General features: G+C 41.9%; 1 protein-coding gene across 1 annotated transcript; it reads left to right on the top strand.

Moving 5' to 3' along the window:
* Nucleotides 1–2347: 2347 nt before the first annotated feature.
* Nucleotides 2348–13360, top strand: LOC104950955 (pre-B-cell leukemia transcription factor 3-like; the record flags this gene model as incomplete). The annotated part of the gene is made up of 8 exons (XM_010777567.1): nucleotides 2348–2614; nucleotides 3611–3801; nucleotides 4812–4947; nucleotides 5680–5709; nucleotides 9469–9634; nucleotides 10238–10315; nucleotides 11655–11744; nucleotides 13272–13360. Coding segments are annotated over 7 exons (915 nt in total), but the record flags the coding sequence as incomplete, so codon positions are not given.
* Nucleotides 13361–14922: the final 1562 nt, after the last annotated feature.

Consider the following 14922-nt stretch of genomic DNA (forward strand, 5'->3'; position numbering starts at 1 on the left):
GCTCTGTTTTCCTTTGCCGTGAATGGCCACATTATTGCACACAGGAACTTTGAGGTAATATATGGTAAGAGACTAGTACCTCTTTATGGCCTGTGATTATTTAGTTTGAATGAAACCGGTGATTTATGCCCATTTAGCTGAAAAGCCCTGTAAATTCCCTCAGCTGCATTTCCCCTGGATATAGACTGAGTGGAGTGAAAGTGACAACTGGGTTTGGTGTGGAAATGTACGCTGCGTCCCAGAGTTATATTTAATATACCTGACATGAAAAACATGCCTACCTACTTACCACCACCCGCAGCACAAAGGAAAGTGCAGCCTGCTGAGCTTCAGTTGAATCAGAGAGTGGGAGTAAATACTGAATTAGGAAAATATGAACTGTGGTGGCAGACAATCCACCAGCTATTAGAGCCGACTTGAGATATGTAGCCAGGCATCTGGTCAGTCAACATTTGAATCATGTGCCATTTGGTTTTCCTGCTGCACAAACTGGAATAGAAACAGTCGAGCCTGTCCAGAACGAGAGCTTTGGGTGGAGTAGCGCAGATGCAGTGTGATGTGGATGAGGGTTAGTGGAGCAGCGGCATATTGTCCACATGGATGGCTTGGCTCTGCAAGCCTGATGGAGCCTTGTCCAGAATCTCAATGTCTCCAACACAAATAGCCACATTCATCCACTCCTCTCACACCATTACACCGAAAAGACTCTAAGCCAGCCGATCCATAAATAGAGGCACATTTGTTTTTCTGTGGCACTGCAGTCGAATGAACACCAACACATCTGACGAGTGGCTACAATATGATGTGTTTCCTAATTAGGTTTTATTCAGGAATTTGTTTATAATAATGACAGAAAAAAGAAAAAGGATTTTTCTCTCTCTAGTATTTCCTCCTGCAGATGGTTTACAGGGTCAGTCGGTCAAAGCGTGGTAAAAGGGCTCCTCTGATTGCATGCCTACTGGCTGACACAATAGAGCCACTAATCTTCTTATTTAGAATCCAATGGCTGGCCATATCTTAATGAAGCTGTAATGAGCTGTTGAAAATCCCTGAATTGCGGGAGGGATTATTGAATTGAAACAACTCTGGTAATCATAACGTTTCGAGTAGCCACTCAGTATTTACTGCCCATTGAGCCACATTTCTATCCACTTATTAGAGTGGATTGCTCGAGCTTGTTTTTGTTAATTCTGACCCGCAGTGCTCTTTTGTTTGTTTATTCTCTGTAAAGCCTGGCTTTGCGGTTGCGTTGCCAGTGCTTCGAGGTGTGCATGTATGCTATCTACTGGGTGATTACGACTGGCTGACAGACCGGCATACAGAACACCAGAGGAAATGAACAGCAGGGTCTGAGAGAGGGAGCAGCATTCATGAATGAGCAGTTAACACAAAATTGAGTCCGCACTCATGTTGCTGTAAGATGTTTACTTCAGCTGCACATTCATATTACTCCTTAAAATATGGCAAAATCTGGATTGCAAAAATAATACAAATTCAAACCTTATAAGCGTATAGAAATAAGGTTCCTTTTTGACTTCCCAGCATTCACTGTGTCAAAGACAGAGACACTCACTAGAGGTATAGTTTCTGTTTAGCATCCTTTCGCAGAGCAGAAGTGCCACTTCACCATTGAGCATTTGTCAGTTTATGGATGTTGCTGTCATGTCAGCCTTCCCGTACACACAGTGTGCAGCACAGTGTGTAAATAAAAGAGAACAGGCAAAGACATGGGCGACAGGAATACAGCACATACACAGGAGGCACCAGTTCATACCTGCAGGGGAAACATCCACGATAACAGACTGCGCGACTACTACACTCCTAATTACGCTTAACAGTTTGACCCTATTAAATTGTTTCAATAGGAATATTTGTTTCTGTGAGAAAAATATCACTCGTCACCGGCTTGAGCTTCAATATCAGGATACATGTATGAAATGTATGAATGAAAGTAGTCATCACAGACAGAGCATATGGTACAACAAGTTCCCCGAACAGTGTCCTTCACATGCTTATATACAAGAGAGGGTTTTACACAGTCACAAGATGCAGAATACCGGTTCAAAGCCATATACAATGTTTAGTTTCCATTAACTAAGACCCACGTCAGAAATGATCATGCTTGTCACATAGAGGCTGAATCATCATCGTTGTCACATAGCTATGTGCCTAAAACAGTGTGTCCTGATGGTCTTCCAGGTAATCATACATCCTGTTGCGTACACAGCTACAGTTGGGCCTTTGTTATCGTGTGCTACTCTGATATTGAAAAAGTACATTCAGTATTTTCCCAACGGTTTCATTTTTGCAAATCTCATTGTCCCTGAATTGCAGTAGTTGACCTTCTGTCTCTGTTCTGTGTGTTGCTACAGGTCTCAGCATCCGTGGTTCCCAGGAGGAAGACCCCCCGGATCCCCAGCTCATGCGTTTAGACAACATGCTGCTGGCAGAGGGCGTGGCGGGACCAGAGAAAGGCGGCGGATCGGCAGCCTCCGCCGCTGCAGCAGCAGCCGCCGGGGGGGCCGCCGACAGCTCCATCGAACATTCCGACTACAGAGCCAAACTCACCCAGATCCGACAGATCTACCACACGGAGCTGGAGAAATACGAACAGGTGAGGAGGAGATGCAACTCTAAGGTTAAAATCTTACCCATGATTTAGTTTTTTCCTTGAATACCAAACTGCTTCTTGCACTATTCCCAAGAATATGGAGAATAACAATGTTGTTCCTTTTTCGTCAATAAAAGGTCAAATAACTATGTTCTCAGCTAGACGTGTCATTTTCTGTTCAAATGGACCGATTGAGTTGTACTTTATGCTTCACATCCCTTCAGAGCAGCGTATTCCTGGCATTAGCAGGAACATTGCAGACAATATTCACGATGGGGTTCAATATGTTATCTGCATAGAAAAAAATGTCAGTATTATTCACTGTGTTGTAGCTGATTATAGAGATCCAAAGGAGAGCTTGAGTCATCTGTGTTAAATGAAAGTATGATCAGCTCCTTCACCTAGCACTTTGAGCCTGCCATTAAACACAAGCATTATGGAGGGGGGGGGGGGGGGGGGGGGGTTGAAGGTGTAACAGTGATGCCTCAGCAAGCCAGTGAGGTAAATTAGACTAATTTACTCCGTGCTCTCTGAGAGAGGAGGTGGGTACGTGGGGGCACACTACACGTCGCCTGGAGTAAATGCATCTTTCTTAAGGGTGTTTCCAGGTTTTAATTATCTAAATGTAAATACTTAACGAATTTTACTCAGAGTAATGAGCTAAAGTGTGCACTACGTAAATGAGTTATTCTAATTAATCATGTATGAACTACTGGTTTAACGAAAAGCTGTTTAAATTCGCATTGCATTAGGGCCAAGCCGAATTGCAAATCTGCATTTATGTTCAAAGATGACTTCACCTATTATGTCATCAAAGTCAAACATAAACAGTGCACTCTGTTGATGCTTTGAACAAAAAACAGCTTGTGTGAAATATATCTCTAAATGAAAAATGTACAGAACTTTAGAATATCAGTTAAAGAGCTTTTATAAGTTAACTTCTGGGACGTTTAGAGAACTCACGTTGGCTGCACTTTGTGTCTCTCTGTCACTTGGCAGGCGTGTAACGAATTTACTACCCATGTGATGAACCTGCTGAGGGAACAGTCTCGCACGCGGCCCATCTCTCCCAAAGAGATTGAGCGCATGGTGGGAATCATCCACCGTAAATTCAGCTCCATCCAGATGCAGCTGAAGCAGAGCACCTGTGAGGCTGTCATGATCCTGCGCTCCAGATTCCTTGATGCCAGGTCAGTGGATTGTGTAGTGTATAAATATATCTATATGTGTGTGTGTCTAGAAACTTGTATTGCATTTGTACGACCCAAATAGGCAAATCCAGTGGGCGAGGTCACTTTTTGGCTGTGTGCAGGTCGGAAGTTTGCTTTTCTTCCCTCTTTTCTGGCACAGCACACAGTATGAGCACTGCAAAGATGCATGATTTTAATTATGTCCATGTTCCATGTATTATCCATTTTCAAGACAATCATGGCCCAACACCTGAGAACAGTTAAGCCCAAATGAAATGGGGGGCGAGTCATGTGTAATGGATGGAGGGGAGGTCATCAGCAGGTGTTGAGGATTACTCTAATCACTAACAGTGTGGTGCATTGTGGGTGCTCTGCGAGGAGCGGCACAAGTCCTGGCTAAACAAGCCAAGTGGAAGCACATTTCGCTTGCCCACTGCCTGTGTGAAGCGCAGTAAACAAGGCAAAATAAGCAAATGCTCAACAACATGATAAGTAGTGCCCTTGGGAGGGAAGGGGACCCAGATCTAGTTAGAGTTTTCTTGTTTCTACTGGAGATCCCCGGGGCTGTGGCACTTCAGGAACAATGCTCAACTGTGCATGCCGTGATTTCTATAATGTACCGAGATGCACTCCGACTGGGCTTTGCGCTCCATCACAAAGCCCACCCATCCGCTGCACTAAACTCTACACATTACACGCTTGGACTGGAGATTGGAGACCAACAGACCAAATTAAACATTGTATGTGTTTTGTGACTGTGTGTGTGTGTTTGTTTGTGTGTGCGTGCACTTGTCAATTTATTGGTTGGAGTCTGTTCTTCTGTGTGTTTACGAGACTCTTGGAGCAGGACACAATATTCTGCTCCTGAGGGCCCTTAGAGCCCATTCCTCATTATTTTCACCATTTATGTGTGAGATTGATTGTGCAATTTGTGCGATCCAAATGGATGAGTTAATGCTGGTCCGCTAATAGGCTTCCTTGGCCTTTCTCTGTTTCTGCTCCCCACTCAGGCGGAAAAGGCGAAACTTCAGCAAACAGGCGACGGAAATTTTGAACGAATATTTCTACTCGCACCTCAGCAACCCGTACCCGAGCGAGGAGGCTAAAGAGGAGCTGGCCAAGAAGTGCAGCATCACAGTTTCCCAGGTGGGTAGTTCTCATCTAACAGTAGCTGCTGGGTAATCAGGGTGGGAAAGGCTAGAGCCTAGAGGGATAGTTACCGTAGGTCACACCACCAAGACACATTGTCCTTAGCTAACCTTGACATTGTGGCTTCCTAATGATGCTTCAGTCAAGGCTGGTCCCAGTCAGTCAGAGCTGGGCCACAGGGAGGGGAGGCCTATATCATCTTGGCCTCAATCAAAGCACTATGCTGTCCTTCCTTACGCTGGGTCCCCTGCCATTTTCCCCTCTCATTCCCATCCACCATGTGTGCTCTATCTGTTGCCTGGTCAGCCGCTCAGGTCATAAGCCAGGAAAAAGAAATGGCACCATCCATTACTTTAAGAAAAGTCTGGTGCTTCAAAAAACTGGATGATCCAGGCTATTTATTTGTATGTTTGTGACCTTGCAGGACTCTGCTAATTCACAGCTATATTTAAGTTATAATTGGGTAAACCTGAAGGCAATATCTCTCACACCTCCCCCCCCTCACATCTAGAGTATTATTATCCTGTGCTCTCTTTTTCTGCCATGATTGTGACTACTATCTAGATTTTTTTATACTCTACTGTTCTATGTCGTCCTCTTGAGACACATCACAGAAACATGAATCTATACAATAATCTGCAGTGTTTTTTCTGTGTTGGGAGGGGGTGTTTATTGAGTGTAGTCATGAAGAGTCAGATACTGTAAAAGCCCATTCTTTTTTGCCTTCAGGGGGTGGGAAGCACCATCACAGTATCACAGGTATGTCATAACTTCTCCTGATCCACTGTTTTCATTTTTTTTACTTCCTTTGTTTCTGTATGTAATAGCCTCACAGTTTTCCACTGCACAGAACCTCCCTCCCTCACCCTACTGGATCATGCTAATGTTATCATGAATTACAGTAATTCAAGTGTAAATATACATTTCTTTAAAAGAGTGGTTATTCAGCATTTACATCCCACCACAAGAACACAGACTATTTTTGATTGAACCATATTTTTTAAGCTACACCCATGTTATCACCATATTATGTGTGTACAAATGTCTCACATGAAATTGTACTTTTTGGCTATTGTTTACCACATGGTTTATTTATTTTGTTTGTTGTAGAGAGTCGATTAATTGTGTGGTCTTTTGTATTTTCAAACTGCGCTCTGAGGTTATTTACCCCCAGCCTGCTACGTGATTGCTGTGTGCTTTATAGCAGTTAAAGAAATGGCCACCGACCCTCACAAATGGAGCTCCACTCTGTTTCCTGAGTGCCTCGCGAAAAACATGCCACCGTTCCAGTTCCCATGAGAACAAATCAGTCTATGCAGAAATTAGAGGGCTTTTAAAAATTCACTTGAACTCATCTCAGGCCCCATTAGCGGCATACTCCTCGACCGGTGGAGGCCACGGCAGAGCTTCTTATTGACTTATTCTTAGTGCTTTGGCTCATTTTAAGTGAGTAACAAAGTCGGAGGCTCGACATGATGCCGAGTGTGCCGTAAGTGTGTTATCCCTCAACGTGCCCCGGCCTTTCAGGGGGCGAAAACTGCTCGCTGTGGCCACTCTGAGGGCACTGCTAAGTAATTTTTCAAACACCCACAAAATCCTTTTTTTTTTTGTAGGCTTTGTTTATTGCACAAGCAGTTCATTATCCTTCCTTAATGGTATGCCAATATTAGTCCGCAGCTATGCTCGATACATCATCGCTGACGAAACACCCCGCATCATTTCAGCAGGGATCATTTAAAATGCAAGTGTTGCATGTTTCCTGAGAGCAAAGCCTCTTTACCTCAGGAGATCCCCACAGTTTAAATCCAGTGTTTAAAATGTATCAAAGAGGCTGCGGGAATAACTTTAAATTGAAAAAAAGAAATGTCAACGAGTCTGATTTGATTAATCCTGAACACTGAATGTACAATGAGCTATTGACATTGTCACGATTGCCCAAGTCGCTCTTTAAATGCCGGATGCAGTCTTATTCCCTCTGTCACCCTGCATGCGCTGTGCTGGGCTCCTGAATAAAGGCATCTGATTGGATGGCTGTGGTTCGTGTCAGGGTCTATTGAGGTCATATTTGATATAATGTGCGGGAATGGTTCAACATTTAAGTCAGTTTCCTGTGCAGAGACTCATTGCTCACATTTTTCTTCTGAGTGACACTTTTCAATATTTCAAATCACAGTGAATTTAAAGAAGCTAAGACTTGAGCTCCTATCCATTATTAATGTGGGCTGTATAATTGATGGTATCACAGCTAGTGAGAACACCTTTGTATTTGTATGTGAGGCTTAGGGCTTTGTAATCTCAGATATATTGAGATCACGGACACATCATGCGTTGCCTTACATTCACTAGAAAGCAGTATTGACCTGAAATAGGGGGAAATACTTTGAATTATTAACCACAGCTCCACGGCCTCTCTAGTGGGCAGCAATGAAGGCAATGGTATCGTGTTCTTGCAAGGAGTCTGCATGGTCATTATACAATCGCTGCCTTTGAGGCTGCTGATGTCAGGTAATTCAATCTCACAACCTGGCTCTCACCACACATAGGAGTCAATTGAATGCATGGCCTGCCACAAGATAAAAGGGAATTAGTTCTGTAGATTGGGTTGTGCTCCACACCTTACAGTGCCGTGCATTTGTTCAATATTTAGCTGAACCCGAGAATCACTAAAGCCAGAGTTCAGTGGGCAGGAGAGAAATGTGCGTGTAGAGCAGAGAAAGGTGGTGTAATGTCCGCAGGTTTTTATTCCAACACTGCTGAGCCTGTCCGGGCTTGTAACACCATATAGTGGTGGAACACAGTCATAACACACTATATCATAAAAGACAGATTGAAGTAATCAAAGTTTATGTTTCAACTGTTCCTACCTTATGAAATGACCACAGTTTAATAATAAAAGGGTAGAATTAGCATGCATCACTGCTGTATTTGATACAAAAAAAGCAAACCAAAGTCTATCCACCACTTTCAATGTTCAGACTTAATGATACAGATATGTCTTCTTGTGCAAACACCCCAAATGACATTTTAATAAATGTAGTTCTGTGTAATACACTGTTTGCATGAACATTTGGGGAAATTAAACAGACTGATGAGCTTTGGAAAACATTGTCTATGATTTCGAGGGGTTTGTGGGCACTTTGTGAGCTGTCTAAAAGAGCGAGGGTATTGCATCGTCTTCGGCTCTACAATCCACTATAAGCAGGTTAAGTAAAAAGGATGATAGCCAGGGCTTTCATTGCTTCCAATTAAACCTTGCTTGTTAGTTTAACCTCTAGGTAAACCCATCAAACAATTGATGTCAAGGAAACCCTGCCAACAGTGGGCCTCGCCTGAATGGTCATTAATTTTAATTGCCTAGATATTAAAGATTTAGAGCACAGAGACGTGCAGGATAGAAATGATCTGATGTCCTGCAAATCCAGTCAGTTTTAACGCCACAGCATTGGCGGGCTGCTGGGGATATTAAAATGTAAGCGCATGGGTGGAAATTAAATAAAGCGTCATTAGGGGCAGCTGCTCTTTGGCTGGTCCAGCCGTGGGCTGCAGGCCCTGAGAGGGGGGCAGCAGCACAGCGACAAGACACTCTAATTTATAGAACCATTAAAAACACGCATCATCTCATTATTATTCCACTGTTATTGCAGAGCCAGCGTTCACACATAAGGTTCACCCCTCGTACAACTTTTCAGCGTCTGACTGATGTTGGGTTTCATCAAAATTAGCATTCCCAACTTCTCTTAATGTAAATACAGTATACCTCAATACTCAATTATTGCTTGCTCCTTTAGAGTTGCTTTTTAATTTTGGTAAAATAATTATTTATATTTATTTAACACGAGTTAAAAAAACGGATCATTTGTGTTTTCTGCTTCACGTGGCTACACTTTTTTTTGATAACCACAAACAAATGTAATTTAGCATGCAGACACACACACACACACACACACACACACACACACACACACACACACACACACACACACACACACACACACACACACACACACACACACAAAAACACAAGTTGGAAATGCTGCCGTATAATGCCATATAATATGAGATCAAATAAATGAACTATATTTAACTGTATTTACATAATGTGTCAATCACCTAAACACTGATCTGGAGTCAGTGAGCATCCTTAAGAGGGTGAAATATGAACATTTTACATTTCACTACGGGAAAGGCTAGGATTTGTGTCATATAAGCACTCATATGATAAATGTATATAATATATTGACTTAAGTGTCTGTGCAAAAGGAGCCCCTTGTGTTTTAGTTTTGTCAGGAGACAGAACCGAGAGCATGTCAGGCTCCCATCCATGAGAAGACACAAGTGGCTCCTGATTATGGCTTAATTAGCTTGTGTACCCGGCGGACATTACTGCAGGGGCTGGGAATTGGGTACTTGATGGACCCAAACATGACATCTTGAAACAATCACACTGCTCAGTGCACGGTGCTGTGGCTGCTTGACGTCTGACTCCTCTGCTCCTCCTCCTTCTGCTCTACCACACAGGTATCCAACTGGTTTGGCAACAAAAGGATCCGGTACAAGAAAAATATCGGCAAGTTTCAGGAAGAAGCCAACCTGTATGCTGCCAAGACTGCTGTAAATGCAGCACACGCTGTAGCCGCTGCAGTGCAGAACAGCCAGGCCAACTCCCCCACCACACCTAACTCCGGTAGGCACTCCTGCATATAGACAAACAATAAAAAGATCTGCCCTCCACCTCAGCCCTTAACCCACTGCCTACCTGCATCACTCTCTCATGCACCATTCACACAGCCAAGAGTGACAGGCTCTGCTCCCAGCTTGGGGATCACAGTGTCTCCTGTCTATAAGACAGTTGATGCCAAGCAAACTCATGCATAAAGAGAGCGTTCCTGACTTGTGAACCGAGAACACATGTATTTTTGGCAAAATAAAAATAAATTGAAAATGAGAAATTCAGAAGGATGCCAGTGGGATTTGTTTTCCCTTGACTTTCTGTCAAATTCCTGTCATTTGTAATGTAATGGCATGTAGTCCCAGTGACTGGCAGTACTTTTTATGCTAAATAAAATGACACATAATTGCTGGGAGCATTTTACCTAGAGTCATACTATAATATCAAAATGGCATTTTACACAGTTCATATTGAATTAGAGTCATATAGAAACACAAAGCCTTAGAGGAGGGTGTGTTTAGTCCAGTTTAATAAGAAATGTAAATCTGAGTTTGGACTAGGTTGAGCTGCTTCGAGATGTGGTAAGCTTATGAAGTGGTCCCTTTTTCTTGCACCCAGGATTCCAGATGAAAGATGAAGAGTTTCAGCTGGATTCTGCAGAGAGCAAAAACACTCTTTTAACCAACATGTTTACTGGTACTGGTCTTTTCATAAGCTTCTTATTGTCCTTGTCATTTACCATGTGATACCTCCCTGCCAACATTAGATTGAAAGTAGGTGATGTGGAACAATTGGGAGCTTAGGCAACCAACCACATATAGAAATGGCCTCCTCCCCTCTTTGTCGTGTGATTTTCATTTCATTTGTGTCTACTGCATTTGTAAAAAGATGTCCTCGGTCCCTCTGCATATCGTCCTCTTCTGTTTGTTTCTTTGCTGCCCTCCCTTTCCCTTCTTCATTCTTGTAGTTGCCTGCTTTATGGGAGTCTTTCTTCAGTGCATTTGTCTGCTTGATTTGGGTCTGTGTATGCAGACACGTGCGTGGTGTGTGTGTGCGTGTTTGTGCTTTCCCTTTATAGCCTTCTCATGTATTCAGCTACTTACATCCTCCCTTTCCAGGTTCTTCAGGTTCTTTTAACCTCCCAAACTCTGGGGACATGTTCTTGAGCATGCAGAGTCTGAATGGGGATTCTTACCAAGGGGCACAAGTCGGAGCCAATGTACAGTCACAGGTAGGATCAACAATCAGGGACAGTTCCTGACTGCCAGAGAGCTGTCCTTGTCTTGCCTGTGTACTGAGCCATCCACAGTGCAGTCTGAAGCACGTTGAAACAAAAATTGAAAATAAGAAAAATGCTGCACATGTGACGGGCAGTTTAAATTACCACAGCGAGGACTACTAAAAAAATCCAATTGACTAAAGTGTTACTGGCTAATTTAGCTTTGGATGGAATATTTTGGCAGCCAAAATATAATCCCACCCCTCTGCTATCATGCTGCAAATCAATGTCCTGGTTACTTTTCCAATCTCACAAGAAAAACAGTTTGTGAATGCATTTGGCTTTGACTTGAACTCTTGGGTTGGTATTGGGTTTTTGGTACTCTCCTTTTTTCTGTGTCCTATATTGCTATCTTCCTGTCTCATCCTGTTGTTGTTTGTTGTTGATGTCTTCCATTTTGTACGTTTTACGCACAACTGACACACAATCATAATGCGCACACATATGCTAATTCACGATTAAAGTAAAAATAAAAGCTAATTCAAAACACATATATTTTATTTGTCTTTAAGGCTTTTTTTTATGATTCTATAGCCTCTATAGAAAACATACTGGATTTGAGCATGCTAGTAATGTCATTGTGCCTTTTTCGTTTCATTAGGAAATTAGCAGTGTCACAAATGTGCTGTCTCAGGACTCCCTCTGTGATTTCACACTAGTCAGTATCTGTTGCTTCACTGAGCATGTTTACAGTTAGTGATGACCCGCTTTGAGACTCTGCGTTGACCAGCTTGTCCACCTTGTCTGTCCCCTCAGGTGGATACCCTGCGCCATGTTATCAGTCAGACGGCAGGATACAATGATGCTCTCGGGAGGAACACCATGTATAGTCCACACGGCTTACATGTGAGTATGGCTTTTATTCATATAGGTTGCACAGGTTTTATGTTAATCATATTTCACTAAGGTACGGTATGCATTACATTCAGATACAAAGAGACATAACCTTTGTCACCTGACACAGATACAAGTTGCATTTAATAATGCAAATGACACAGCAGGGGAATACATCATTTATTAAACATATTTTAATATGTTCTATGAATCGAACCAAAACATACTGAGCCATCCACAATTGATTGAAAAATAAAAAAGGCTTTTGCATTTATCTGTTTGGAAATGCTTCACAGTAATTTCCATAGCCTTATCTTCATGATAAAATATGAGCATGTGATCGCCCGCAGCCCTTTCCAGACACGGATTCCATCTTCCTTGATGAGGTTTGATATGGCTCCTTTTTGTATAGCAGTGCACAATCTGAGGCTATCAGAGTAAAGATTAATTTCGTTGATGAGGGAGAAAGAAGAGAGAGAAATAGTATCAGACATCTCTCTCTCTCTCTCTCTCTGCACTATATCAGATCTGTATTTGCTCTCTTTATATTGTTATGCCTGTTGGGTGAAGTGCACGCATATTCACATTCTAATATTATTTAAATCGTAGGCATCAAAAATAAGGTATTAGATGTACAGCAGTGATGCTGGACATTTTAAAGATATGTTTATTTATCAACTCATTTTATGTAAACAAATGGTGGGGGCTGTTGCCAGGATTCAATGCTTTTGGTGTCATTTCGGCTTTGCTAAAGCTTTATTGCTATAAGCTGTTTAGACATGTCAACTCCTACCAGGATCAAGCGTTTTTCACTTTCTCACAAGGTTTCTCACTTCCATTACGCAGTGTAGACCTGAGCCTACTGGCTCACTAGAGCTCAGCATGATCCCTACTAAAACTGCAACTGACGGCACAGAGAAACCCTGAAAGAAGAGGATGAAAAAACATAAAGTAATATGATATTTTAAATAAGTGAAATTGTGGAAAAGCTCCTTTTTTGCAGCAAACCCTAAAGTTCCACATAGATTTATTAGCATAGACTAACCTTTAGCTTTCTTGGTGGTGACGTAGAAGGATCCAGTAAAGGCTAGGTCATGCCTGGAGCAAAGCAAAGTCAGGCTGGCTAAGACTGGCTCTCTTGGAGAGGCCCTGCCCTGTCACTTTCACTCAGCTCCCCCCACCTCAAACCGGCCCGAGCCCTCCCTCTTCTTGACTGACAGGAGAATATGTAGCGACAAGCTGTCGTCCGCTCCCGAAATCTGCTTAGACACTGATTTCAGGGACTGCTCCCATTGGTCGGAACACGAGACACATTTGTTTCCAAGATGCTGATGCTACTGTAATGCACGGACTAATCACACCACATCGTTGTGAAGTGAACATGTTGATATCAGCTGACACAGTAGTGCAACCACACTCTCGGAAGTCTCATTTTCCCCGTGTTGTGTTTTTTTTTTTGCATTTTGGGGATGAAAATGTACCAAGCTCATATTGCAGAGAACGTGATTTTAATCTCAAGATTTCCCATTTGTATCCTAGGCTAATGGGGGGTGGCAAGATGCAAGGACTCCGTCTTCTGTAATATCTCCAACAGAAGGACCCAGAAGTGTGCACTCCGATACCTCGAATTGATACGCTTTTATTGCATCTTCGCCTCAAGCTGGGCATGGACTCTTTTCACTGGCTAGACCAACTGCAGAGGATTATACAAAAAACACTTTTCAAAACAGTTTGGTTTTTCCTGTACCTTAAAATGTCCCATGCCACATTCAAAATGACATCATCACCAAGTGTTTCCTGATCGTTCAGTGTTTTCTTTACGTCTCCATAAATCAGAAGTCATCACCATGCTCTTATTTGTTTGTCGTAGGGGTAAGCACACACATGTACACACAGAAAACAACCCTCAGATTACACTCTGTAAACCTTTAGGATAATTAGCTCCGCTCAACTTAAACTACTGGATGACAGTCGTGCATTTCATGTGACATTTTAAACGGCCATTTGTTTGTTTCTTGATTTAATTACCACTCCCATTTTGATAATTGGGTTCTCATTCAGTTCTTACAATACATAGATTAAAGCAGCTGTTTCTTTGACTGTAATGTGCTTGCAATCTTGTCCAGCAACTCAACAATGCTACTGTTGACAGCTCAATGGCAGCTTTGTTGTTACTTTCAAGATTTATTTTTGCCTTACAGCTGTATACATTAGTAGAAGGAAATGGTTATTCAAACTCGGGAACATAAAGAAGTGTAATTGATTGCTTGACTATAACATGACACCGTTCCATATTTTATAATTTGATGTTTAGTATGTACATATGTAAACATTTTTTTTGTACTCCTTATCAACATATCCCCCACAGTATATCATTCCTTCATGACACACAGACGCAGGCCCCCCTTACACAGGAAAAGTTGTACATAATATAGAATAAGAGTAATTATACATCCAACCAATCAATACACAGCTTTATTACCTCATTCAAATTCATAATAGGACAATAATTCCCAACATTTCTGTAGCTTAGAGTGCTCACTTACTACCTCTAAACAATACCACCACCATATATTATTTTTTCGCCCTTATTTAATGTTTTTGTAGTTATTTTTATGACATCCTGTAACACTGTAAACTCTTCATCCTCTATGTAATCTAATGTATATTTTAATCTTTTAATAAAATGCCGTTGCTGTACCGCAACTTAAAATAAAAAAAATAAAAAATGAAATGATAACATATTAATACGTTGAAAAAGAGATGGGGAGGGGAGGGGGGGCGGGTGAAGATGTTGCTCTGTGGCTTTTACGAGGGAGTGCGATGAACATTGTTGATAAATTAACACCGAACAGTGAAACTGTTGTAAATATTGAAGGAAAAAAAACATTTTGAATGTTGCTCATCTTGTTACTAAATCATGCGGAAAAAAAGAGGAACAAAATCACTATAAAAATGTAATGCATAGAGGTTTCAGTATTCAGAACTGTACATTTCCAGCTCTGTTCAACAGGGTTCAAAACTTCTTTTCTCTCTTTTTTCTATTGTATGTGATTCTGAAACTGAAAAAGTCATGACAAATGATTTGTGGCAGTGATTCTAATGTATTAAAGATGTTTAGTGTTACTTTCTAACCAGACTACACCCTGGACTGAAAAGTCTTCCTTGTGGTAGTTGTGTAATTTCAAAC

This window comes from Notothenia coriiceps, unplaced genomic scaffold, assembly GCF_000735185.1.
Source record: "Notothenia coriiceps isolate Sejong01 unplaced genomic scaffold, NC01 NC01_scaffold00018252, whole genome shotgun sequence".
Lineage (NCBI taxonomy): Eukaryota > Metazoa > Chordata > Actinopteri > Perciformes > Nototheniidae > Notothenia > Notothenia coriiceps.